This window comes from Hippoglossus hippoglossus, chromosome 5 (genome assembly GCF_009819705.1).
Source record: "Hippoglossus hippoglossus isolate fHipHip1 chromosome 5, fHipHip1.pri, whole genome shotgun sequence".
NCBI lineage: Eukaryota > Metazoa > Chordata > Actinopteri > Pleuronectiformes > Pleuronectidae > Hippoglossus > Hippoglossus hippoglossus.
Genome location: NC_047155.1, coordinates 22,569,217 through 22,596,693, shown reverse-complemented (window position 1 = coordinate 22,596,693; position 27,477 = coordinate 22,569,217). Strand labels below are relative to the sequence as shown.

The 27,477-nt window shown below is 43.4% G+C and overlaps 3 protein-coding genes across 10 annotated transcripts; 1 reads left to right on the top strand and 2 right to left on the bottom strand.

Moving 5' to 3' along the window:
• Window positions 1-23: 23 nt before the first annotated feature.
• Window positions 24-3,896, bottom strand: tada3l (transcriptional adaptor 3 (NGG1 homolog, yeast)-like). Of its 5 annotated transcripts, none has more exons than XM_034586890.1 (9): window positions 3,834-3,896; window positions 3,257-3,498; window positions 2,899-3,146; window positions 2,585-2,690; window positions 2,356-2,491; window positions 2,149-2,252; window positions 1,895-2,001; window positions 672-863; window positions 24-558 (listed from the first exon to the last, which is right to left on the bottom strand). In XM_034586890.1, exons 2-9 carry the CDS (start codon window positions 3,464-3,466, stop codon window positions 366-368), a joined length of 1,296 nt encoding a protein of 431 aa, XP_034442781.1. In that variant the 5' UTR covers window positions 3,467-3,498; window positions 3,834-3,896; the 3' UTR covers window positions 24-365. The 5 variants fall into 5 exon arrangements, with proteins under 5 accessions (XP_034442781.1, XP_034442783.1, XP_034442784.1 ...); XM_034586892.1 differs by having other exon boundaries at window positions 3,737-3,878; XM_034586893.1 differs by having other exon boundaries at window positions 3,257-3,489; window positions 3,834-3,852.
• A 430-nt stretch (window positions 3,897-4,326) lies between these two features.
• Window positions 4,327-7,820, top strand: LOC117762302 (actin-related protein 2/3 complex subunit 4). The gene is made up of 6 exons (XM_034586899.1): window positions 4,327-4,480; window positions 5,158-5,276; window positions 5,923-6,034; window positions 6,144-6,239; window positions 7,030-7,200; window positions 7,316-7,820. The coding sequence occupies exons 1-6, from the start codon at window positions 4,478-4,480 to the stop codon at window positions 7,319-7,321; spliced, it is 507 nt and encodes a 168-aa protein (XP_034442790.1). The 5' UTR covers window positions 4,327-4,477; the 3' UTR covers window positions 7,322-7,820.
• Window positions 7,821-8,494: 674 nt separating this feature from the next.
• pfkfb4a (6-phosphofructo-2-kinase/fructose-2,6-biphosphatase 4a) lies at window positions 8,495-22,766 on the bottom strand. 4 transcript variants are annotated; one of them, XM_034585211.1, is made up of 14 exons: window positions 22,593-22,766; window positions 16,972-17,088; window positions 16,688-16,784; window positions 16,526-16,592; window positions 16,353-16,427; window positions 16,208-16,264; window positions 16,003-16,124; window positions 14,717-14,924; window positions 14,475-14,621; window positions 14,288-14,392; window positions 13,293-13,422; window positions 12,282-12,344; window positions 12,103-12,167; window positions 8,495-9,355 (listed from the first exon to the last, which is right to left on the bottom strand). In XM_034585211.1, exons 1-14 carry the CDS (start codon window positions 22,642-22,644, stop codon window positions 9,296-9,298), a joined length of 1,365 nt encoding a protein of 454 aa, XP_034441102.1. In that variant the 5' UTR covers window positions 22,645-22,766; the 3' UTR covers window positions 8,495-9,295. The 4 variants fall into 4 exon arrangements, with proteins under 4 accessions (XP_034441102.1, XP_034441099.1, XP_034441101.1 ...); XM_034585208.1 differs by lacking the exon at window positions 22,593-22,766 and adding an exon at window positions 18,516-18,793; XM_034585210.1 differs by lacking the exon at window positions 8,495-9,355 and adding an exon at window positions 10,237-11,055 and having other exon boundaries at window positions 22,593-22,765.
• Window positions 22,767-27,477: the final 4,711 nt, after the last annotated feature.

Here is a 27,477-nt window from a genome sequence, read left to right as displayed (position 1 = left end):
CATACAAAAATGGTCTATAAGTGTGATTTATTCAAATATTCATGTGTATTTTTTATAACATTACAATAGTAAACAAAATAAAAGGCAACATAAAAAAATTCACTGACAAAAGAAAAAAAAAAATCAACAAAAGGAGAAAAAAAGGTCTGTTGTTTACAAAGTGTTAATGATCATTTTAGTTTTCTGTTGTACACGACATAAAAATACTGCTGCAGATGTTTCTACTCAAAACATGTTCACCTGCAGTAAACTGTATCATTCATTATCGTAGATACAGATGTTCACTGACCATGTTACAGCTGTCTGATCTGCGTCGGGAAAAAACGCTTCCAACAAAAACCAAACACAAGCTTCTTCTTCTTCTTCTATCCATCCAGTAGCTTGAGGATACTTTCCCTCTCCTTCAGCGCCTTCCAGGCCTGGTCCTTCTCCTTCTTGGTTGGAGTGCGTTTCTTCTGCCTGGCTGCCATGATTCGCCGAAATCCCTCCATCACCTCGTTGTCAGACACCCTGACTCTCTGCCTCAGCTCCTGCTTGCGCATCTCCTCTTTGGCCAACCTGTGAGACATCATTAAATCAGAAGTTCATGCCAGCTGCTGATTACATATAAGACCTAATTGTTTACTATTCACTTCAGGGTAAATGTCTTGGTTAGAGGCCTGTGTCCTTACCGAAGCAGCTCCTGCTTGCGAGCTCTGTTGTGAGCACTTAGGGCTTTGAGCTCTGCTTGTCTCTTCTGCAGTTCTGCCAGGACCTCGTCCTCCGAGTCTCCTCCAGCTCCAGGTCGCTCCTCAGAATCCAGCAGCCCCTGGGCGACCAGCTCCTCTTTGATCCGCGCCTCCAGCGAACGTGTGTGAGGAACACTGCAGCGAGAGAAAGACCAAAGGTCTGTGATTAGTGGCATGAAAAAGTAAAAAGTTCAGGAAGGCTATAGTGGCAATAGTGTAGCAAAATATTATTTGTGTGTGTGTGTGTGTGGAGAATTGTCTATCTGTATCTCAATCCATTTGTGCGTAATCATATTCTTAAATGTGTTTTCAGAATCCGTATTGAGATGTACATGTGTAGACAAATCTGTAAATGCGTACATAGATATTAGTGACAGAAAAGGCTTTGCACCAAGAGCTGGAAATGCAGCTAATGAGTTCTCACTTACAACTCAGATGTGACTCATGCGTGTGGCGATTTGTCCGTATCCAAAATGTTTTGTTTACCCTGAGCTGAGGTATTGTGTGTATCGTCACTTTTCTCATACGTTTGTAGATGATTTACATGTTTACAAGTCCGATTATGCACACATAGTCTCAACACACATTTGCAGATTCCTGAACGCATTTGAAAATCTCAGTATTCCTTTGCAAATTCTTTTACAAATTTACAAATCTGATTAGACACATGGGTTGAGATAGTAACACAACGCTCTACACACAAACAAATTATATTGCTACAATATTGGCCCCATTGAAAACTATTTATAAATATTTTGGGATCAAATTTAGAAAATATTATCATTTTATAATATGTCCAAATGTTGAGAGTAGAAATAAAGATGCATGAACAAATGTACAAAAATAACTTCACATACAGTGGCGCTAAAAAATCTGAGACCACTTTCACATCCACTTACACACACATACATGTGTGACTTGCAGAACAGCTCTGTCCAGTGAGTGTATTCATAGTCCACTGAAGTACTAGCAGCCCTGAATGTTGTGAAGGACTTTGGACCTGGAATAATTACAGCAGTCTGATCTGCTTATGTGTTTAATGTCCCACTTCAGACACTGAGGTTTTTGTGTGGAAATGGATGCAAATGCAGTCGATCATGCTGCTGTGTAGAACTGGTGTTGGTGCTTCTGCCGTTTCATTCGCTCACATACTGCAGCACAAATACCTAAAAGCTTTCCCTTGGCTTCGAGGAGACGTTCCAGCACCATCGTTGGCATCCCTGCCCGAAATGTCTGGTATAGGAGAATCCTCCATGGGGGATATAATGTTCTCCTGAAAGAGAAACAAACAATATCAACAATCATGGTCACAGGTCAGTGATAATGTTAACGTTTTAGTCATTTATTCTTTGAAAAGTCACTATGCATTAATGAAAGTTTGTTCAGTGTATAAACTGAATGACAAAACCAAGAGTCTGACCTCAACAAGGGCCTGGAGCAGACGCTGAGTGAGAGGACCGAAGGGACAGCCGTCCTCTGGAGATTCATGTTGGGACTCTGACTTTTTCAGCATTGAGTCCACATCTACAGTAGTAAATAGGACAGAGTGTTGAGGTAGACACATGCATGTGTGATAGATACCGTGTGGCGTGGTCATATTAAGATTCAGGCTTCGGTCGCCCCTCACCTTTAGCATCCAGTTCAGACAACGGTCCTCCCATCAGGCTCTTCTTCTTGTCATTGGCACGTGCTCCCTCCCTCTGCTCCTCTAGCAGATCCTCTTGAGCCCACCGCTGAGAGTAGTGTTTCCCCAGGGCTGGAATCTACAGTTATCACAGGCAACATCAAAGTTCAACCTCCATTTAACACAATAAGAACACACAGAGTTTTGGCCATGTCCCGAGTGAAGGTCATACTTTGAAGTACTCAGCCTCATCCTCTGGGGGCTTCAGAAGCTCTTCTATCAACCGTATCTCTTCATTTGTGATATCAGCGCAGTATGGCTCCACCGACGCCCAGAATCTGAAAACAAAGACACGTTTAAAAAAAATGTAATGCAAAAAAAAACACATCAGAAATAAACATTTCACTTATTCCACTTTTAAAAACTTAGTGCAAGAGTCCTGTGTTCTAATATGTTGTATGACATCATGATTTGACTTGAGGAACAAAGACACGATGCAGTTATATTACACAAACACAGATATTATGAGGAGCCGTTGTTGCCGACCTGTTGGGAGCATCGTTTTTAGGAGTGCGGGGAATATCTTGTGGATCATCTGTGAATTCATACTCTTGGACTTTAGGCTGCAGGTTTTTGGATTTGGGTCTGCCGGGACCAGGACCTGGTCCGTGACTGCCTTTGCCATCCAACTTCTGTTTCTTTGGTTTATGGCGAGACGTGGCAGCGGGGTCAGGGTCTTTCCCCAGCTTCAGGAAACGCTTGTCTCCCTTCTTGTCCTGCCAGTCTGTGAGGATCTGAGGCACAGCACAGGTTTTAACTCATGGAGGGTGGATGAAGACGATGGAGTGGCACTGATGGGGCCAAACTGAAATCTGGGGCCCCGCATGTTTCCCTCTCTTCCTACCTGTCTCTGCTCCTCCAGAGCGCGGAGGCGGCGGCTGGCTGAGGACAGGAGCGTCTCCAGCTCCAGCTGCAGGGTGTCCAGCTCCTCGATGCCGATCCCATCGTCCTCTGACCGGCCCAGCACAGCGGTGTAGCGGGGGCACACCTTGACGTGCTCGACGGGCTTGAAGTCGTAGTATTTGAGTGGGGGGCAGTCCTTCAGCTCACTCATGATGCTGCGAGACCTGCCACTACCTGGAGGAACTGACAGAGGACAGTGTGGTTAACAACAGGGCTGCTGCTGCTGCTGCTTCTTCTTCTTCTCTCTGTTTACCTCCATCTCTCCATCACATACACACAACCAAACAACGCGCGCGCACACGCACCCAAATACGCGTTCGCGGAGGGCTGCTTCAGAGGACGAGCTCGCGGGGCCCAAACGCCGTGATTGACAGTTACATGTTAATATCCGCCGCTGTTGTTTCACATTTACACATATTACCATTCAACACGAAGCAGTTCTCACAGTACAGGAGCTGAACAGTACCAACTTTAGCTGCATTTTTAAATCTTGGGTGTTTAAGCGCAACAACATATACCGTCAGTGAATGGCGTCCATGATGGGAAAAACCATTGTGGTCAGACAGGGGTGTGGAATACAGTCAAATAGAAATTGTAGCGTATTTTCCACACAATGTAAATTATAATAACCCGATTTTAATAGTAAAATGTAACAAACGTTTCACGGGGATTTTGAGTCTCGTAACCTGCAAAAACAAATGTTCGAGTTGTGGGTAAATAAATCTAAAATTAAAGTGGTATCGTCGGGAACAAACCATGTTGCGTCAAGGTGCAACAGGATAATGTATCAGCTCTAAACCTGTGATTCAGTAAGTAAATTGTATTTTGTTTATGGTAAAATTCTGATTCAACGTATTTTATTCGATAACAAGCTACAAACAGTCCAACCGATTGGTAGAACAATGGTGATTGAACGACGTGTCTCCTCTCCACAGAACAGAATGGACGCATCGCAGGTTAGGCTCGTTTTATATCAAGTCTACCCCACCCGGGCGGGGAAACCAGCGCAAAGAGCAGTATTCATGGTCCGCGGATAAACCCGCCTCCCCGAGCGGATAATTACGTAAAAACGAGCGCACCGTGTCTTTACTCGACTATGTAGGGTTTACGGAAGAGGAGTCCCAGGCGTGGCTGAGGAACTTCCGTCTTTGACAGCAGAAAAATGGTAAATCTCCCGCACTCAATCTTATATGTTATTATTATTCAGACTTTTCTATGTTGCTACAGTCGAGCTGAGCCCAGCTAGCTGGCTCCGTGTCCCGTACGGACGAGGTTAGCTGCAGTGAATGGAGATGACGGGCATCATTGACTCGCAGAGATTGAAATGATTGAGATGTGCTGTATTTCCTCTCGGCTCGTTCTCTACTCGCTACTATGACTGTTACTGTTTCTGAAAACTGTCTCTGGACGAGGAGGAGGCTGTGTTTGTATCTGTGGTTCATACGGAGTGATAGTGAAGCCACATGTAAATCAGTTGGATGAGCTGAAGTCTCGGTCAGCTGGAATCATCCCGGCCACTGTGGTTCATGCAAGTAATGGTTTAAGACTCAGTAGATGTATCGTGTGTATGTATGTAACTTGCCTCAGTTTGTACTTTATTTTTGATTGGTTCTATTAAAAAAATGAGACTAAAAAGGAAGTGTCAGCTTGTTAGTGGGTTACAGCAGAGCTGTAGTGACTGCATCTCTGCACATATCCCACTGACCTGATAGTCTGACCCTGCAGGTTGAGTCCCCCCCAACTACAGTGGGAGCTGTACGTTGCATGTACCCTGATCTAAACAACCAATAGCATCATCTCTGCATTGTGATCAGACATTCACCTTGTCCCCCTTCTCCTCAGACAGCGACTCTGCGCCCCTACTTGAACGCTGTGAGGGCCACCCTGCAGGCGGCCCTCTGCCTGGAGAACTTCTCCTCGCAGGTGGTGGAGCGCCACAACAAGCCGGAGGTGGAGGTCAGGTATGTTTAGAAACCAGCATGTGGTTGGAGAACGAGCAGTCTCTCAGCCTGTTCCCCCATCTTGGCTCGGCTTCACCTTGTTTCTCGTGCCTTCCAGCTGTTTGACGATCATCTGCCGCTGTCACACAAGCGCAGACTTGTGCAAACTTGCATAGGAAAATGTAGGAGGGGAAAAATGACACGAGCATGGGCAAGGCAGTAAAATGAGCTGTTGGGGACTTGCTGCAGCCTGTTTGCAGGTGTTCAAGTACAAAGAGTAGATTAGGAGGTTTTCAGTGAGACACGATGAACGCAAAGGTTCTATGTAGAGCCATGCAGGTGTTATCTACACACTAGTTCAAATATCTGTGAAGATTCTCAGTCATCCTGGTCATTGTATCTTCAGGAGTTGTGCACTGGACTTGCTTGTGTTTCACCTCTCATCCAAAAGGCTTCTTCAGTTCAGAGTTGATTCTGGGCCTTCTGCAGGATTCTTCCAGCTCAGTGGCCTTTCACTGTTGAGAACTACCTTCAGAACTTTTGGATAAGATGTGAAATGTCTTAAAGAAACACAAGCAAGTCAACTGGCCTATGTAAACCTGTTCAACTCTGAAAGCACCAGTTAAAACTTATTTCTAATAAATGTATTTTTTACCTGTGATTACAGGAGCAGTAAGGAGCTGTTACTCCAGCCTGTGGTGATCAGCCGCAATGACAAGGAGAAGGTTCTCATTGAGGGATCCATCAACTCTGTCAGAGTCAGCATTGCTGTCAAACAGGTGATTCAATCCAGCAGGATTTTAGTTGCTTTCTTTCTTTATGTCACATTTACCAAGTTTCTTTCAAAGTATATGCACTAAAAACAACTTCTGTCGTCATCGACTGCAGGCTGATGAGATTGAGAAGATCCTTTGCCACAAGTTCATGCGCTTCATGATGATGAGAGCTGAGAACTTCTTCATCCTGAGGAGGAAACCAGTAGAGGTAAGAGACAGAGGGGGAGGGGTAATAAGCATTGTATATAATGGGATTAAAAGTGAGTGACAGAAGAGGAATCATAAAGTAAACGGGAAGAGTAAAACATAATGAGGAACTATGTGAACTATTTTTTTAAATGGCTTACCTCATAATACTCTTAAAGGGATATTTCACCGAAAAATAAAAATCCACTCATTATCTACTCACCATATGCAGACCGAGGGGTGGGGGAGTTGTTTGAGTCCACAAAACTCTTTAGGAGTCTGAGGGGTAAAAAGAGTTGCAGCCAAATCCAATCCAGTTGAAGTAAATGGTGACAGATTTTTCAAACGTTAAAGAAAACGCCTCCATACTGCTCCTGTGGTGTCATCCAAGTATCTGTAGGCCACGGCATTTAAATTCGTCTCGAATCATTTACACCAAGTTTTTAGCCTAAATGTCCTCTGGTATTCTCCTATGGATCCACGAGGGTTCGCACGTGTATCACAGCGGTCACCATTTACTTAAATTGCGTTGGATTTGGCTGCAGTGCTGTTTACCCCTGAAACTGTTTTGTGGACTCAAACACTTCACCCAGCCCTCCATCGGCAAAGTGGTGAGTAGATAATGAGTGAATTTACATTTTTGGGTGAACTATCCCTTTAATGCAAAGATATCCAGTATACAAATATAAAATACTAGAATAATAATTATATTGGACATTCCCATGAGTTTAATTACTCCAGTGATGTTTTCATAAAATGTCTGACTGCTGACTCACTTCTTTCTCGTTTCCTTTGCTTCCCTGTGACTTCAGGGATATGATATTAGCTTCTTGATCACCAACTTCCACACGGAGCAGATGTATAAACACAAGCTGGTGGACTATGTCATCCACTTCATGGAGGAGATCGACAAGGAGATAAGCGAGATGAAACTCTCCGTTAACGCCAGGGCCCGTATCGTTGCTGAGGAATTCCTCAAGAACGTAAGAAACGTATTCTCCGCTCTGACGGCTCATGGTTTTCTTTATTGCATACAAATGACTGATTTAAAAACAGAAATGCCGACAGCAAATAATTAGATGGTGTTCTTCCCCACAGTTCTGATGACAATGTTTGTCTGTGGTCCCACACAAACTGGGAAACGCTCCAAGGGCCACTCAGCATAAAAGAGGAGAACTAAAGGAGTAAACAGCCAATCAGCGAGGAGATGAGAGGAACGTGACCAATCTGGAGATAACACCCTGCTGCACCCGTCTGGAGCATTTCCCTGTACTCATGAATATCAATGACTGTATATAATGAAATGTTTACCGGTTTCATTTTCAGCCACTTAGAACAAATCCCCAAACAAAGGCGGGTCCTTAAAGTATTAATCAAGTTGATATCCATGAATACAGGAGCGCGGAGGACGTGCTGTTGCAAATATATAGACCAGGTTTTTGTATTTTATCCGTGCGAGTCTGAGTGTTGTCACTGTTGTTACAAATAAAATCTCCAGATTTCTCTCTTCAGGAAAGTAGTCTTTGTGGTTTTTGAATCTGTAAAAAACCCACCAAAACCTATGTATGAAAATAATCAAATAAAAAAAGTCTGTTGTTTTATACCTTTTGTTTTTCTTATTTAAACACTGTCAGACATTCTTGGTGTGTGTGTGTGTGTGTGTGTGTGTGTGTGTGTGTGTGTGTGTGTGTGTGTGTGTGTGTGTGTGTGTGTGTGTGTGTGTGTGTGTGTGTGTGTGTGTGTGTGTGTGTGTGTGTGTGTGTGTGTGTGTGTGTGTGTGTGTGTGTGTGTGTGTGTGTTGCAGCTGTACCTATACATGGATTTTTTTCTGCTGCCGGCGACTTTCTCGTCAGCACTTTGGCCTCGTCTCACCTCAAGCACTCATGTTGTTTCAGCTGCAGAAGGGGAAGTAGAAGCTTCCAGCTGCAGACAGAAGTTGTGTAAACTGCTTCTGTCTCATTTGCTCACATTTACAACTTGAATTCATTATCCAACTGTAGATTAGTGAAGAAAACGACATTTTCAAACGACCTAATTCTCTTCAAAATGCCTTGGTTTCTTCAAGGGTATTATAGCTAAGCACTCAATGTTTCCACTTCGTTGGATACAAACCTGCTTCACAAAGCTCGGACCAAACTTCGTTGCCCAACTGCACTAAATCTATATTGGTTGAAATAATTATTGAAACTATTAAAAAAAAAGCTGAAGCCATGGCACAAGTTATTGCCTTTAACTAGCAATCGCATCAACTGAAGTAAATGTGAGACTGAGGCAGTGACAGGTTGGTGTATAAAAATAACACTTCTTTATTATCAACAGCTTTGAGCTCATGTTACAGTTTTGCATTTCCAATACTTTGAGTGTTGAGATGCAAAAGAGGCATGTTTTGCTATCATTGAAGGTGCGGACTGCGGAATCATTTACATATAACATCGGCCTCACGTGAGATCATATATTTGCTGTAGACCACACAGCTAAAGATAAAGATATATTTATATTACCCCTTCATTTCAAATTCAAATTGAATGTTTTCACCATAGAAAATAATGAGCCAGTCCATCCATTACATCACAAACAGTGAGCAGGCTCATCCTCATACCCATCATCACTGTAGACTCCTTCACGTGGAACCATGATGGCAAAACACAGCAACACGGCAAACATGTAGCAGGAAGTTAAACGATCACTCAATTAAACCACGTGGTTGATACTTAAAAATATATACTGCAGTCAGCTTCATCATCAACTTCAACACAATGAGACCCTCTGTGCAACACAGTGGTTTGGACCAAATACACTGAGAGCCACAACATGTGTTTTTTTAAATATAAACTCTGAGGCCCAAGCTCTCGTTCTGCTCCCAGGTTCCTTTAGATATTAAAAGTGACAGGTATTACACAGAAGTGCATGTGTGTGAGGCAGAGGTGCTGAGGGAGGAGGGGGCACATCACCAGACAGTCCCCACTGTGAACAGGTTGTGCAGATTGGCAAGGTGAACCAAAGAAACACAAAAGACAGGGGATAGAGAGAGACCACACAACTTCATGGTCCATTAGCAGCAGCAGCAGCAGCCGGGTGTCAGAGGTGAGGAGGGACGGTCTGCAGGGCGTCCTCGGCCGTTCGATGGAGGTTCACATTCTAGAAAGAGGAACGCAGCAGAGTCACATCTCTTTTATTCACATACACGTAACTTTAATCAAACATAGGCAGTGGAGAAAACAGCAAATCTTTGCGACTCCGATTTATCTCATATACCAAGGTGTGAGGTTGCAATGCCTGTGCCAGGTCACCAACCTGTGGTTTCTGTACTCCGTGTAAGTTATTGTGTTTGGCAGTTGTTGTGGTTTTAAGGGACACTTCCTGATACTTAGGACTGAGTGTTCTTGTGGTTTAGTGTGTATTGTCTCATGACGCTTTGAAAAACAATTATCGCCTCGTGTCTTTCATAATCACTGCCACATGCTGACTACAGAATATGATCCACCGTAATTCATTTTAAAAGCACTTAATAATTCAAGCATTTTATGATGTGTTTATTTTGCTTACACAACTTTAAAAGAGAAGGATTTTATTGACTCATTAGTCCTTATTTTTATGGTTTTATTATCATAATTATACCCAATGAAATGATTTATGCTTTTTTTAACAAAGTGCCAGTGTACATCTTGTTATCTGGCCAGAAAGAAATGTGTGTGTGTGTGTGACAGAGTGTGTTTTGTTCAGGCTTATGAATGGCAGCACTTCTCTGTGTCTCTGCATATGAATGAATGGGGAAATCTCAGAGGACCTCAGTTTCAGCAAGGACACGGCACTGAACATCTCATCTGTGCATAATGAGGATAGGAAGGAAATGGCCAGTCCTGTTTGATCTCCACATAGTGTAAGGAAGTGATATCAGCTTAGCAGTCTCGATATATTTTTGTGATCATTTAACTTTAGGTAAAGCATAAAACTAGGATCTTAACTAAGAGAAAACATCTTTCATGACAAGTTTTCTAAAATGAAGCACAAGAAGAGTGTGGCTGGGAAACATGATTGATTGAGCGGAGTTTATTAAGACACAGTAAACAGAAGTAAACTTCGTTCTGCTCAGTGATATGAACGTACTGCAAGAACCTTCACAAAATTGATCAAAAAAACAAAACAAAACAATAAAAACTAAGTATTTCTGTATTTCCAGGATCTTCATTAGACAGTGTTAGACGAGAGACAAACTGTGATCGAGGACAGCTCCTAACAAACTAAACAGAGTTGATTTTCAAGTGCAAAATAAAAAGCACAACTCTGTCTGTGTGCAAATCTGTAAAACTTAGACTGGAGTTTTCTGACTCAAACAGAAATAAAGTGATGAGACACTGGTAAAAACAAAATGATTTTGTTAAATCAGTTCAACAGGCAGAATCAATGACAAAACAAAATTATACAGTCAATGCTTCAGGAGAAGGGGCTGGGATTTCATTGCTTCACAGATACAGCATCCGTTTAAAAAAAAAAAAAGAGCTTTTCATTCATTCTCCAAAAATGGGAGAATGTGCATGACACACGATCCGTGTCGTAGGATTCATTAATCAATAATTACAAACTGGATTCCAGTCAATTACCAACATCATCACGTTTTAAAATATAAGTGGAGGGAAAAATACCAACAGAAGAGGGTGGAGGAGAGAGAATTCTGCATTTGGCAGGTACGTTGTGCGTTCAAAAGGGGAGAGTGTTCGTAATGAGGGTATACGAGTGAGGGGTTGGATAAGGGGTCATTGGGGTGAGGGGGTGCTGCCTCATTGGTGAGCTGGCACTGTTAGCAAAGCCTCCTCTGCCATCCGCGACACCTCTACGTTCTGTTTGTAAAAAATAAAAAAACACAGAGGGGGAGGAATCAAAACACATGGGGGACTTCAAATCCACCACACACACACACACACACACACACTCAAAGATGAAACGAAAGACGTTTAGATTCCAAGTTGTTTTTTTGCATACAGATATATGACTTCACAGATGTAATGATGTTAACTTTCAAAAAGCTTCCTGTGTGTACAAACGTCTAAAAGTACATATCTTTGTATTTATTAACAGATTGCGAAATGCGTGTGCAACCAGATAAGCTCACACGTGCGTTTAGACTCCTTCCGCTCCACAGATTCACAAACTCATGCTACGTTTAAGTGCTGGTGGAAAACCGTGTTCTTCTAAATAGGCAAAATAGCTCATCGTCCCTAAATTAGAACACATACAATATAGGATATTTATAAATAAGCTACTGCTGGGGAAGCACGTATGGACAGAACAGTGAACAGTGAGTCCAGGCATAGAGCAGATGCCAATGTTTTATGCCTGCTAGAGAATGACATGCCAGGACATCCCCGAAGCTCATCTTCTAAAGTGAGTATCTGCAGTACGCTTTGAAATATGGTTAACTTGTTCCATGTCCATCACCTCAAACCCCAAATATAACTCGTAAATGTGAATACATTTTCTGTTTGTATTTTTTCTCAAGTACATATTTACTGCTATAATTCTATATTTGTATTTATGAACCTTGCATTGTATATTTCACTCAGAACCACCACTGGCTCAGTGTGTGGCTGCTTATCTGTGCTGTTGCTTTCAATCCATGAAACAATTTTCACTCAGAGGTATATTTACTTAAAAGGGTGTGAGGGTGAACATGTGGAACATTAGAAGCAGCAAAATATTGATTGTAATTCACAGATATTCCAGAGCAGAAATCTGCCCAAGGCTCATTACGATTTCAAACAACTGATTGTGAAAACTCAACTGTCAGGATTAATTGTATCTGCAGCTACGAGACAGACCTGTTTGTGAAGCTTACCTCACCAAATGTGGCTCAGCTGTAATGTGTGTGTGTGTGTGTGTGTACCCACCTCTGGTCTTTCTCTGTGTGTGTTGACCGCCTCCACGTTTAAGCTGATGGACTCCACTTTACAGCCTGAGCCCATAGAAAGGTGAGAAGATTAGTTCAGGAAACAAAAGAGTGGACAACAGCACTGAGCAGAAAGAGATTCAGTGGGTGTAATGTGCACTGGTAGCAGACCAGTCCTACCGTAGGCCACTGGTGTTAACTTCAGCACAGTGTGCAACGGGCACTTCAGGTACGGCAGTTCCTCTGTGTGAAGAGAAATGCACAGAACCACAGTTCATGAAGCGACCAGAATAAACACAATAACGATCTACTATAAACTATCTTATAAGCATCATTTTTCCTGACAAGCAAACTTTGTTCTCGACCCAGTGAGCCTTCTTGTATACTATGGTATTTTGGAAAAAAAAGAAATTTGATCATTTTACTATTGTAGTCTTGACTACGACATAGAAAAACATTTCTCTAGGCACTATTAAGTTTCACACAGTATGTGTTACAGTGCACAGAACATTTTCTAAGTATCTATTTCAGTACAGGGTGTTGAGACTTCATGAAATATGTTAGCAGTCAATGTTTCGCTATTTGACTAAAAGCTAAAATTCTGTGATGTTCACTGAACTGTTATTTTTGCATTATTTAAGTATAAAAACTTTTTTTTTTAATCCACATTTCCCTCAATCTATTTAGCAAATTAAGTGACTTCCTTAATTTCCCATAATGCTGTTCAACAACTTCAAAAGTCCACTGAACAGAATCAGGGCTTATTTCTGTAATTTTCTGTGTGTCATAAATGAGCGCATTAAAAAAAAAAGAGTTTGCCTTAGGCTACATCCACACTACTACTTTTTAGTTTTAAAATGCATCATGTTTATGCCTGTTTCAACACTAATACTGGAAACGCTATTGGCCCCTATTTAGTTTGTAAACTCCTGGGTTACGTAGTCTGGATGCGCAAAAACGAGTTTCTACTTGACTACCAGGGGGGAAAGACTAACATGGTCAACAGCTACTTTCAGGAACACATGCCCAGTGTATGTGTATGACCACATGATACACATCGTTAGTATGTTACTATTAGTGTTAGTATGGACGGGGAATGTTACTGATGCAGAGCTAAAACCACTTGTGTGGACGGAGATCATTTTAGTTTTCCAACAAAAATGTAGCCTTAGCTTCGGTGAAAGGACTCACCTGCAGTCTTGTCCAGGAAATAGGCCAATAAGCAACGCATGACGGCCTGGTGACAGACGACCAGCACGTTCTCCTGCCTCTCCAGCTCCATGATGACCGGCTCCAACCGCTGCACCAGGTCCTCATAGGACTGAGAGAGCGAAGACATCAGAACAGGGGAATCAGACTTATGGACTCCAGCTATGAAGGAGTAACACACATGATTTTAAAAAATGCCCCCAAAAAAAAGCTGTAGATCTGTAAATGAAAACATCCAGTCAATCCCTCTTCTTCACACGTACTGCTGCATCATTAATTACAGGTTGACATATTGACATTCTACCAAGTGGAATAAATCCATACAGTCAATCAGGATTCCCCCGAGCACTGCACCAGCACTGTGTGTCAGGACAGCCGACTAAGTCACTAATGCCCACATCCATCTTCCCGTGTGAGATTAATGGAGAGGTAATGAGATGGACTAAAGGTGAGAACAGACCAGCGGGCTTTCAGCCCCACAGTAAACAACAAAGCCACACACACACACACACACACACACACACACACACACACACACACACACACACACACACACACACACACACACACACACACACACACACACACACACACACACACACACACACACACACACACACACACACACACACACACACACAGTTTACTGCCAAATGTCGGAGTCTCTTAGTCTCATTAGTTGAGTGAGTGGCCAGCAGCCATCTGGAGACAATTTAATAGTCCTCTGTGGCCTGTGTGTAGTGTGTGTGTGTGTGTGTGTGTGTGTGTGTGTGTGTAGTGTGTGGTGTAAGTGTAAGAGGGAGAGTGAGTATGTGCCACTTTATTCACAAAAGGATGGTTGAGTCCTTCTTGCCAAACTCCAAAATTCAAACAGAGACACACTGTCCGGAAGCATGCGACCCCATTGTTAAACAGAGGAGGACAGTAGCACAGTTACACAACCACACCATCTCCAGAAATAAGTTGTTGCCACTGACCTCTCCTTTCGGGTACCGATAGCGATATTTGTCCTGGTCCCTCAGGGCAAACTCCAGAGGATAGTTCCCCTGGATCTCCTCGTACATCATCTCCTCACACACTCCCTGAAATGACATCGCACACAGATTAAGCTCCAGGAACAGCGCACTGATGTCGAGGCCCAGCAGTCAGGAGCGTTATACTCACTGCATCGATTTCGTTCAAGACCTTCCACTGTTCGTATGGCACACAGAGAGCCTCCGCTGTCTGGATGGTTCTCTTCATCTGACTGGTCCACACCTTCAGGTCGCTGATGCCCTGCGCCTGGATGAACTGGTTCAGCTTCTTAGCAAACTGCACAGAGGTAAAAAATAAAAATACTTTCAAAAAAACTCAACTAGAAACAACTTCTATGCAGACATAACCTATGGTGGAAGAGTTTTATTTACCTCCTTGCCTCCAGTAGTGAGGCCAGAGTCTCCTCCGATGCGTCCCTTGACATTGAGCTCGCTCTCGCCGTGGCGGCACAGGTAGATGGAGCGCGGCGTGATGTGGATGTTCATGAGGTAGTAGACAATCCGGCTCTGGATGTGGTCCAACACCCGGTTCACCAGATAGCGCTGACCCACATCCATGATTTTAATATAGGAGAGATCCCTGAGAGCAGAGCAGACACAGTGTGTGACGTGACTGAGACAAAACCAACGTGTAGATTTAATACAACCTATACGTGTCTATACCTTTAAGACTGGCTGTGTATGCGTATTATATGATGCTATCATTTCAAGACATGTGACTGATGAAATACATTGTGATTTGCTGATTTGCTTGTGGAGAAGGCAAATGCATTATGGGAAATGCAGTTTGTCTCTCAGCACACTTAGCCTGTAAAAAAGGTTTTAAAGTAGCCTCTCGAACGATGGCTGACAATCTTAACGAGGGGAGCGACACTGAAACAGGTTACAGCAGAGGTTCACTGATGAAAACCATGAAGAAGATTCAGACTCAGATGATGTTCCTGCTGACCAAGACTCAATAAGAGACACGTCTGAGGAGGAAGAGGGGGGGGGGGGGGGGGGGTGGGGGGGGGGGGGGGGGGGGGGGGTCCTCAGCAAGTTTGCCGGTTTTGTTGGTCTTTTCTCTTAAAATGTTCACTACCTTTTGGAAGAGTGCAATGATTTACAATTAAAGCAAAATGTTTAACCTATCAGATATTCAGAGGCTGAGAAATAAAATAAAAAAACTGTTAACGATTCTGTCAGCTCTTCAGAAAAACACTACTTAGGTTTTAGAATAAGCTTTTCTTCAGCGCCTTAGGTCTTAATATTAATCCTAGTACAGTTTTTATTACCTGTTGTGCGTTTTATTGTTCATTACATCGTTTTACTGCTGTAATTAAAATGATTTATCCTTTATTTTATTCCCTGATCTTATTTGCCTTAGTCCTGCAATGTTTTAATCACATCTCCACCAGGTGAAGCACTTTGTAACTGTGTTTTGAAGAGTGCTGCAGAAATAAAATGTATTATTATGGAACGAGCTCACATGATTAATGTCACAACCTTACATGTTTTGGATTTTAAGAATGAGTAAAACACCAAAACATCCACAGTGAGGATTACATTTTCCAACTAAAAGGAAATACTAAATGATTACCTCTTTGTTCTGATGAATAGGATCAGAACGTACTTAAATATATAAAATGTCACAGCCTCTGCTCCGGCTTCAAACTCACCTGTCCAGAACTTCATCCAGTGTCTCATAGGAGTTTTCATAACACTTGATCCTCTTCATGAAATCCTCCACGGCCTCCTCTGTGTTACAGTTGGTGTAGTCTGGGCTTTCCAGCTTCACTTGCTGAACGGAGAAAGAGTAGAGGAGTAAGTACGACATGAGCAAAGGTTTGTTTTCTCCAGAGTTAAAATAAAACAGTCACTCACCACAATGTTCTCCTGTATGACATCTGGGTCTTCACACACAGACTCTACGAAGAACACCTGAGACGAAAGAGGACACGTCAGGAGGATGAGTATGAAAGTTAACTCATGCAGTGTCTCATCCAATAACAGTGATCCAACAAGTCACCTTAAATCCATTCTGCTCTGCAAACTGGATGATGGTCTCTCTTCTCTCTCTGGTGGTGTTTGTTGCATCAAACACCTACAACACAGGACAATGGATGAGACAGTACCACAGAAAAGTTTGAACACTGTACACTGCATCCAACCAGCTGATAGAACCATGCACATTTGACCTACTGCAACTTGGCCTCCTTCTTCTGTGAGGTACTGTCGGACATCATTCAGCGCTGCCGAAGCACATTGTCTGCCAAGATGAGAGATAAATCTTGTCATAAATGTCACAAGGTTGGCGGTTAAATTACATTTAATTGGCAGAGTAAGGCCGTGAGACTTTCTTACCGCCTGATCTTTAAGCCCTCCTCGTTGTCAGGACGGAAGAACTCAAAGGATTTGTAGATCTTCACAAAATCTCTCCTGTACTGGCCGACATTGAACTCTGGAAAAAATAACGGCCAGAAAAGACAGTTGAGATGACTTCTCTCAGGCGCGACAATGGAAATGCACAAACCCACACTTAAGAAATCCCCTCCATCCTCTAGAATCGTTTGGTTTTTCTCTAGTTGGGCCTTGTTTGGAGTTTATCAGACTGGTTTCACTGAAGCTGACACGGTGTGAGGTCCTACCTCTGGTGGGAACACCGATCCAGTTCAGGTAGCGGGTCAGTTTCTTGGAGATGTAGGTCTTCCCCCTGGCAGGAAGGCCCACTGTCACAATCAGGGTGGGACAGTTGGTCATACAAACTGGAATGAGAGAGAGAGAGAGAAACAGAGAAGAGCTTCAATCCAGCTGATCACATAGAACATGTGATGTGCCGACAAACGTTGATCTTTGAGCAGCATGCTTTCATTTTCAAAATGATCCCTTGCACCATCTTGTACAATTAAATAGTTTTAACATCAACACTAGATTGCCCTTATCAGTGTGATGGTGTAATCCAGCCCTATAAGAAAAAGCCACACCACTCGGATGATGATGTCGACAGCGAGGAGCAGAGGTCAGGGTGGCACCGGGGACGAGTCGGAACAGTTGTGAAACACTGCATATGAACTTCTCCAGACAACTGGAGACAGCTGACAGTGTGTGTGTGTGTGTGTGTGTGTGTGTGGGTGTGTGCACAGATGACTGGGTCAGAGAGCGCAGTCATTTCAGCACAATGGTGCGGTGGTTAGCCTGACAGCAAGAAGGTTCCCGGTTTGGCCAGCGTCTTTCTGTGGAGTTTGCATGTTCTCCTTGTGTCTGACTCGACTTTTCTCCCGGCGCTCCACTTCCTCCCACAGCCCAAAAACAAAAGTTGGGGACTCCAAATCGATCATCGGTTTGAATGTGAGCGACAATGGCTGTTAGTCTCTGTATGGTGGCCCTGTGATACGGTCAGAGTTCCTCGCCTCTTGCCAAAATGTCAGCTGGGATTGGTTCCAGCTCCCCCACCGTGACCCTCAAAGGACAAATCATAACAGACGAGTATCCTTTCCTGGAGGATGATGCCCTTCAAAGAATGGACTAAAAGGGGATCTGAGCACAAAGCTGTTTAGATATCAAGCATTACAGTACATGTAACAGCCTCCTCTCCGTCTGTTAGGCTTTGCTGCTCTCACAAAACTTGTGCACAACATCTGGAGCTCGTGGTTTTTCAGTGTCATCTGATCAGAGCATCCCTTCCCGGCGGGGCCCCAGTGGGACACTGGTCACGCACAGATCAAAACAGAGCAGCCGCAGCACATCCACAGGGCTCATCGTCACTCACATGACCGCGGGGACACAATAATCCCTGTTTACCAGCACCTGCATGGAGCTCGACCCTGCCCACACGGTAACAATGAGATGGACGAGCCCGCTGCCAGAGCCCTTTCTCCTGCATGCGAGCAGCCTTCATCTGCGCCGGACGCCATGTGGATCCTTACGTAACTGCGAGGACCAGATGGCCGCAGCAGCGAGACGTCTGAACTCTGTCAACCGAGCCCCCCGCGTCCAAACGCCGCAGGAGAGAGAGGGTGACAACGCGGGGATGTGGAGGCAGAGGACGGATTAACGTGAATTATTCCAGTCACCACGCTGCGTGCTCGTCCATGAGACCACTACACACACACACACACCGAGGAAATGAGACGCTTCCACAGCTACACACACACACACATGCTAACATCTGTCGCCACGTCTTCTTACGCACCCTTCCTCTGAGAAATGTGTTTTTCTGGAAGGCCATTTTTATACGGCATCCAGATCTTCTTCAGCGGGTTCTGCGTGAGTTCCCGCGGGGTGGACGGCGATTTGTCCTCCATCCCGTCGGCCGGAGAGCTGGAGGCGGCCGCGCCGGGAACACGGGGCCTTTTCCCGTGGTGCTGCCCTGAAGGTGACCTGCGTTTCATCCGCGCTGCTGTGCGGGATGGATGCGGGATGGATGCGGGAAGACTGTCTACCCGGCGCTTCTCTGCCCCAGCAGGAGTCACGTGCTCCGGTCTGGCCACACAACGGTCTACCGTAATGACCGCAGCGCGAGCGCAACACGCAGCCTCATGTACCGTAAGTAGCGTGAGACATGCGCGCGCACAAAACAATGTAAATGCGCCATGACTAAGATAAACATGAGAGAGAGAGTTTCTCTTCACTCAGCCCCAACATGGCAGCTTATTCCTGGATTCACTCAGTTCGTGCTGAAGAGACCAGGGGCGTGCACTGACATTTTGAGGGCAAACACCCCCATCCTCCATCCTAACACAGGCTCTAGTTCCCTGTAAACTGGTTCAAGCTACGGAATGAGCAGCGACTTTAGCCTTACGCTATGGAAGGGATGCTATAGTCTAAAAGACAATTGTCACAAAGGGCAAATATTAATTTAACTCAGTCTATAACTCAGTGTAACCACAAATTATTTTTCAAAACACATGTTCATTTTAAGCAGTAGTAATGTTTTTTTTCAGCCACTTGGGGGCAGCAGGACAAACTAAACATAACATTGACCAATTATCGCCCCCAAAGTTCTGATGGCAAACATAACTTGTAAATGATTTTCTGTTCACATTAAGAATTTGCATAGACCACCTCATCCCACTTTAAAAAAATGAAGAAGCCAATACGCTGGTAAAACGTGCTGCCAACTTGCACTTGTGGCATCCTTTGGAACAGAGTCTAGGCAGTAGTGAGCCTGGAGTGGAGCTGCTATTTCGAGGCCCTGTTGATACACATGCTCAATAAATTGCGGGTCAGTCTCAGGTTTCCATTAAGACCTTTCACCCAGTTTTTAAAGCATCAACTAGCCAATTAAAAGCACACGTGCCAGAAAAATGAACCTTTGAACATATCATTATAAAAAAGAACTACCTGAAATGACAGAAACTATCTTATAAATTATTTGACGTCTACTTTGACTTTTGAAAGAGATAATCTTACTGTGTTATCTAGGGGTCAAGGAGGTCAAAGTGGTGATTTTGTGTATCCCACATCTTCATTGTTGCTCCATTATGTTTGATCTTAACTTTGTACAGGGGTTTTCTTTAATAGTTTCTTAAGACTTGAACATGCCTAAGTTAAGTTCTTTCTCACAGAACTGTACTGTAACATAATATTAACTTCCAAAAATGAGAGTTAACCAGTCAGCCAAAGAGCAGCATCATCGTGTTCAACCATTAGTATGGGACTCAGTCCAGACTGGGAAGGCTGCTGATATACTAAAGCAATATCATATCTTCTGTAGACCTCATGAGGATGGAAGTCCTTGAGCAACATCATAATGTAATAGTCTGAATCATGCAGTTTTTTCATGGTCTTCGTGAGTGGAGTATGATGCATGAGCTGTTGTATGTTTCATCCCAAAAAGAACCACTCCTGGTTACTTTGTTTGAAAAAAGAAGATATATAACTGCAGGAAAATGTGCTATATGGGAGGTGGGCACTGACAACAAACATAATCTGCAGAAAACACTTTGACATGATACAGCAGGAAAAACAACATGGGTGCAAATAAAATGAATTATGGCTGAATTCCATTCAGCTACTGCAGATACAGGATCCTAGTACTGTGCAAGCCGGCTCAATGTCACACTGTCATTGGTGACTGTTTACATTACAATTACAACATGTTGCTTCCTACCAGATCTACCAGGACATGTTAAATTAGTTCTGTGACAAAGGCAAACACACAATCACTTGGTGCTGCAAATTTTCACTAATCATTTTTTTTTAATGTGTTAATCATATTCTTAACTAGAAGGGCCCTCAGCACATACCTTCACTAAGGCTAGCCACTTTATCACTATATTGCATACATACATATATTGAGATCAGATACGTATACATGTACATTAAATGCAGGCAAAACATCCATTCTCTGACCGTTGAAAGGAATAAACCAACAAATGAGTGAAGGTGAATATGAATATGAAAACTGAAAGTATTCACATATAGAACAAATATTTCAAAGTTCTTAGGTCTATTTGTTACCTTGGTAGACCACCCCCCAGATCATCATCTAGATCTGCACCAAAATTCTACATACACTCTACATATGCCAGATTTTCTCATAAAATTCTTTGCATTATTTCTTGAGAAATTAACTAAATTGTCAAAAACACAAACAAGCAAACAAAAAAACCCGCCCCTGTCTCACAATGTTGAAGAAAGTGAAGAGCAGTTAGGATCGTACATTTAATCTGCTCCAAATGTTAGATTAAATGGATCTTCCTTGGCCAATATCCAATCACAATCCAACGTTTTTCATTCAGGATTGTTATTGGGGAAGTTGCACAGGCTGGTATTGAGCACTGGGGTGTTACAATATAAATTACACCCTAGACAAACAAACAGCAATGGCAACATAACCTCCCTGGTGGCGGTGCTGACTGCATGAAAGATAATCCTCACAACACGCGTGGTGTTTTTTCATAAACACCACAGAGACTTGACCTGACCTTTTCTTCCACACACCTCACAGAGACTGATACTTCACATGCAGACAGTGGCCATCAGATGGCAGCACTGCTCTCTCTCTCTCTCTGCATCTGTCTGGTGGGGATGCAGGGTTGTGAACTACAGATACATGAAACACCTGTAATACAATCCAGCTCTGCAGCACTGACACAGAACAACTCATTTCTCCTACGTCTAATGCTTAGAGAGTCCAGCAACACAGACATGAACCCACCAACTGCACCAATCTTTACACAGACAGGACTTAATGTGGAAAAGTTAATGTGCATTTTTAGGTGAGCGTGCTTATCTGTTCATCTGTAGTATATGTGTTCGCTCTGCACCACCAGACACATTCATTATAGGAAGCAGAGAGTTTGGAGCAACAGGGCCTGTGACCTGAATATGGAGAGATGGAGGTTTTCTAATTAAAAAGCTCCAACTGTCTCATATTCCCTGACTGCCAGTGGACTGTAATATATGTCAGGTTCATCGGGTCCACACATAAATGGCACACTAGCTAAATCAAGGATGTGTTTAGGCTATTTCAGCTGCAACAAACACGTGGCAGCGCATTGCAGAGTTTTTAATTGTCCCGAACTGTACTACCTGTGGCTTTTTAAAATTGTATTACTTAGCCTAAAATAAATCCGGAGCAGGCAGCAGCCATTGATTTGTGAACCTGTTCCTGTTCGAATAGATGTGAGCTGCTCCTCCTCCTCTGGGCAGCTGCCAGGCTCTGATCGCAGCCTTCAGCTCTGGACCCCACACTGGAAAAGTCCTGTCCCTGCACAGTTCACAGTGTTAACACAACACTGGGCAGGGGGAGGTGGGGGGGAGGAGGAGGAGGAGGAGACCCCCTCAGCACCACTCAGTGTTTTCACATGAACCCACTCAGCGCGCAGGTGTATGTGGTGCTGTGTCCACCGGGAGCACAACAATCCCAACAAAACAGACAGAACAAAACGCAAAAAGCATCAACCTCTGCAGCATCCTCTGCATCCCATCCCATCAGTGTGTGTGCACAGTGTCCTGGTAATAACAACCGAGGAGAAACCACACGGCAGCTGCACATATATTTAACCACCAGTCTTTAGAATCACACCCTCCTCCTGCTGCTCTCTCTCTCTCTCTCTCTATATGAATACAGACTCACGTGAATACAGAGGTCTGCGCCTGTCGTGGTTATGTAGGGTAAAGGTGACAGCGCCGACAACACCTCGACTCTTGTTTACGTCTTGCACGGCTGCTCGACCTCTCTCTCTCTCTCTCTCTCTCTCTGTGCTCTGAATTAAAGATCCAACCTCCAGCACACACATGAGATTAAAGCGTCGCGTCTTACCCGGTCGCTCCTGGTTCTGTGCGGGCTTGGCTCGGCTGGAGCAGCCTCTCATCGTTGGCGTCTGTCGGATGGAGCGCAGCGCAGCGCCCGGTGTCAGTGTACGTGCGTCCGGCAGCAGCGTGCACTGATGCTCGCTCTTCTTGTACACACACCCACACTGAGAGGGTGTGTGTGTGAGGTGTGTGTGTGTGTGTGTGTGTGTGGGGGGGGGGGGGGGGGGGATCTCAGGCAGGAAGCAATGAGGCTTTCTCCAGAACCGAATGTGATGGGGTAGTAAAGTCTACCTGCCCCCTGCACCCTCCCTCGTCCCCACCCACTCTCTGACAGCTGGAAAATGTCCTCACTTGTCCTCAGTCCTCAGGACATGAGTGGAGACATTTACATAGTCACATTTACCCAATACACAGAGCTGTACCGGGATATCAAATATCCAACATTTACAGTCTCAGACTTACAGCAATATACTATTCCCTCCACAGTGTTGTACTCACCTTATGGGGCACTTATTTGTGTGTGTGTTTGTGTGTATTTTATTTTGATTTATAGTGTACAAACCACACACTGACAATACAAAAAACCTGCACATTAAACACATTACAAGAGAAAATGTACAAACAATGAAATTAATTAAGACGTGACAATAACATTTAAAATAAAACATCTAAAGACATCCAAATAGCCACAGTGTTATTCCAAAGATTCCAACTTTTATTCCATATATTCACACTTTCAACTCAATCAACTTCAAATTATGTATATTTAATAATAATTTCCTTAATTGTATGCTTTATCTACTTTTATTTATATATATATCCTCAGAATGGACCAGAACCACGTACCAAAGATGGACAAACTGTGACAGCTGAGCTGAAAGAGATGTGTCCGATATGGGAGGAGGCCCAACACAAAGCCCAGGCCAGGCCCAGATGGAGGCAGGTTGTTGGGGCCCCTTGCCCCTTTAGGGACAAAGAGAACTAAGTAAGTTAAGTAATGTGACTATAGAATATATTCATACTGAGAGAGTATCTGTGATTACAATAGAATGGTCTTTTACAGTACTAATATTGTGTGAGTAGAGCGACCATGCAGTCATGTGAGTTGAGAGGCTCTCTATGTACTTGATAAAAGTTGCCATATTCTATGTTAAAGGTTCATCTTATTATTGTATATTAATGAATTAGCAGCTGTTCACGTCTGAAATCCACAGTCCAACTGATAGGGGCAGATATGAGGAAGATACCTCTTGAGTAATGCAAAATAAATTTGTAAAAAACATGTTTTCCGGATTACACAAATTTACAGTTGAATGTTGCAATGTATAGTCTTGGTCCAAACACAGGCAGACAACAGGAACATATGAGCAGGAAGAGCTCAGTGTTGCAGGAACAGGAACTTGCAGAACTTGTTTTTCCTCAGTGTCACTAATTAAGTTTCTGTGACGCAAATAAACCAAATACTTTAAAAGCAAACATCCTGAAAGTGATTGAAATTAATTGCTCAAAAAATGCAAACTGACTGTTGGTAAGTATGTGATCATCAGAGGAGTCTGAGGTCAAGGTGAGATAAAGACACATACCAGTCAAATCGGTGATGAGTGCCGAGAAGTGCTATGACAGCCACACGAAGGATTTAAAAAAAAGACATGGCACGTGCCTCGAACCACAGAGATTATAGCAGAAATGATTTTTTTTTTTAAATGGGAGAGAGACAGACATTAGTGAAAATTATAAGAAAACGTGAAACTCAGAGAGTTGAAGGTTTCTATGGTTGTGATGGAAGAAAAGAAGAGAAGTGGAGAATCGTTTTCACTTTGCTATAGAGTGAAATTTATTTATTTTTTAAAGTAACCATTGATTTCAGATGAGTTACCTCGTGATCGTTATAGGGGTTTAAAATGAATGGAATTTTAACTTTGGGTGTCAGGGGAAACACTCACACGCACACACTCACACACACACACACACACACACACACACAGTTGTGTCTCACTTTAGAGGACATTACATTGATTTCCTGTAGACTCTAACCTTAACCATAGATGCTACTAACTTAACCCAAACGTACAACATGAGTACAACATGCGATCATGAGTAATACCTGGACCACACACCCACACACCCACACCCACACCCACACACACACACAAAGATTTGCGCAGCTATTCATCATTAGGCCATAGCAACAACTTCCATTCATTGTGAACAGCTAAACTAAAACCATTTAGTTTACTCTGGAAAAAGAGCGTATACACACACACACACACACACTAAATGCCAGCAATGTGACCCTCTGGAGATTATAAGCGAGATGTGATGTGTCTGTGAGGACTTCAGGCCGTTCCAGTGGAAGTAATGATACACTTATCAGCAGCCTGTCATGTAATGCCAATAATTGTCAAGCACAAGGCGTGTGTCTGCACATGTGTGGATTAATGACACACTAAACTCAAACACAAACACAAACACACACAAAGTATAGAGGAAAGAAAGAAAGACAGAAACGGAACTGCTGAGGTCCATAAAACAATGAAGGACGTGAAAAACGCACAGAAAGGGAGCAACAAAAACATTTAAGGTCGAGCGGCTCTCGATGGATGTTCAGCTCATTCCTGCAGAAAAGGACATAGTGATCGACCCCCCCACTTGTGTGACTCACACCCAACCCTCGGGCTGCATGCTCCGCACTCAATTGTAACACTAGTCAGACCTGTCTCAGTGTGCTTTATCACGTAGCCTATTCACAGCACATTTGAAACAGTCCTGTGCAGCACACAACTGGACTCAATTGTTCCAACAATTTTCTTTTTAACTGCTTAAAATGTGTTTCTTTTGAACATTAAGACATTAGTTATAAACACTTCACCTAGGAATTGACTCATTTGAGAGAGATATGCTGTCTGTTATCAGGAGGTGCTTGAGCCTGTGTTACAACAGCAGCAAACTTAATAAACCAGACAAAGACTTGTGTTATTATTCTTCACTGAGTGGGATTTGCACTGAAGCTTTACAGAAGAATTCAAACATCAGAGAGTTTGAATGACACAATCTGTCCCTTATGAATAGGCCTGAGAAAATCGGACCCCTGACCTAATAAGTGTTGTTATTTTCCAGCAGTTCCTTCATCTCACCACCACACGGCCGCTGCAGGGAGAGGATCGGTGACTTCAGTGGAATAACACAAGTAGGAAGCACATGAGACACTGTTATGTCAACATCACATTAGTCTTACACGTACACAATACATGATGGTGTCATCATGCTTGGGCTTGTCTCCACAAAATGGCTGACTAACTACTGACATACTTTCCACCGCTTCCTTGACAGGAATTTTTCCCATGCAACATGCTGTAAAATTCCACCAACAAATAGTCCCTGATGATTTCTTTTTGTTTGTCTTATGCTGAAAACCTTTATGCTGTTTTTTTTTCTTGTGAGACACAGAGAGTCAAACAACAGCTGCCAGGTCACGCTCTGTTCGGGACAACATCTCATCATGGCTGATGTCCCTTATTTACAGCAGGGAGGACACGTGTATTTACGATTATCTTCCCCTAAATACTGCAGGGGGACCATGTGATCGAAGTAGGGGAAAGGTAGTCGACGTGTAATCTAAACATAGGTCAATAATGTTGACCTTATCCAGTCGGACACAAAGTCAGATGGCTGGGTCCCAAATAACTGCTCCACTGCTGCTATTTATAGCAGCTTCACAACGCCTCAGAGGCAAAATAATGACTCCAAGGTCCAGAGCAAAAAAAAACATGGCGCGCCTGTTTTGTTTTCCAAAGTTTAATTCACAAGCATATGGACAAATACAGTAAATGATCTTTTTTCTAGTCTTGATGACGACTCAAAACTCTTTACTGTAAAGTTGTGCCATTCACCCATTCACACATCACCCACACAATGCTGGCACAGCTGTCAATTTGGGGCTCAGAATCTTGCCAAAGGACACTTCAGCATGTGGAACGGGGGACTGGGATTGAACCACATCTGGTCAGTGGGTAACCCGATGTACCTGCTGAGCCACAGCCGCCCCACCACTGCTGAGGTCTGGAAGAGTCTGCGGAGGAGTACTGTCTTTGCTAACAATTTAATGTGTGGTGAAACTAGGGCTGGACGATATGAACAAATATGTTATCAAGATAACAATTCTTAAATCAGTCAATGTCGATAATTATCACAATTAATGTCACATTGTTATTTCTCTTTATGAATTAATTGACTGCACAATGCACAACCAATAGAACCTTTGTTGTATTTTCTTTGATTAAATCATACTGCAATATTTAGTTATTTCATCACCGGTTATCAGGTAAAACTGTGGCCACTATTTACTGGAAGCCTTTTACTCAACCTCCATAAACACACACATGCCCTTTCTCAAGAAGAGTGTCACAAGTTGTCCATGTCTCATAACTGACCACAATTACTCCACTGCTGCTTACATAAAGCTCTGTGGCCCCACTCTGACAGCAAGCACGCAGGTTTCTACTCGTAGTCCCATTTAAAGTACACACTGTTGATCTGCAGCAGTGATACTGACTGAAATATATCAGTTCTTGGTGTGTGTGTGTGGCCATGTTACTGCTGGTTCAATGAAAAACACTCCCTCAGGTTGATCTGTAGGTCACAGTGAACGCTGGATTTTTTTATTAACAATACAATCCGGATCAGACTTTTGAATCCCTGAAAGGAAACTCCAAATGACTGACAATGTTAAGACAAACACACACAATATTGAGTATTCTGGTTCCACAGTCTGTCCAGGGTTTGTCTCTGTGTGCGTGTGTGTGTGTGTGTGTGTGTGTGTGTGTGTGTGTGTGTGTGTGTGTGTGTGTGTGTGTGTGTGTGTGTGTGTGATCTGCATGGCTACAAAGGAGACC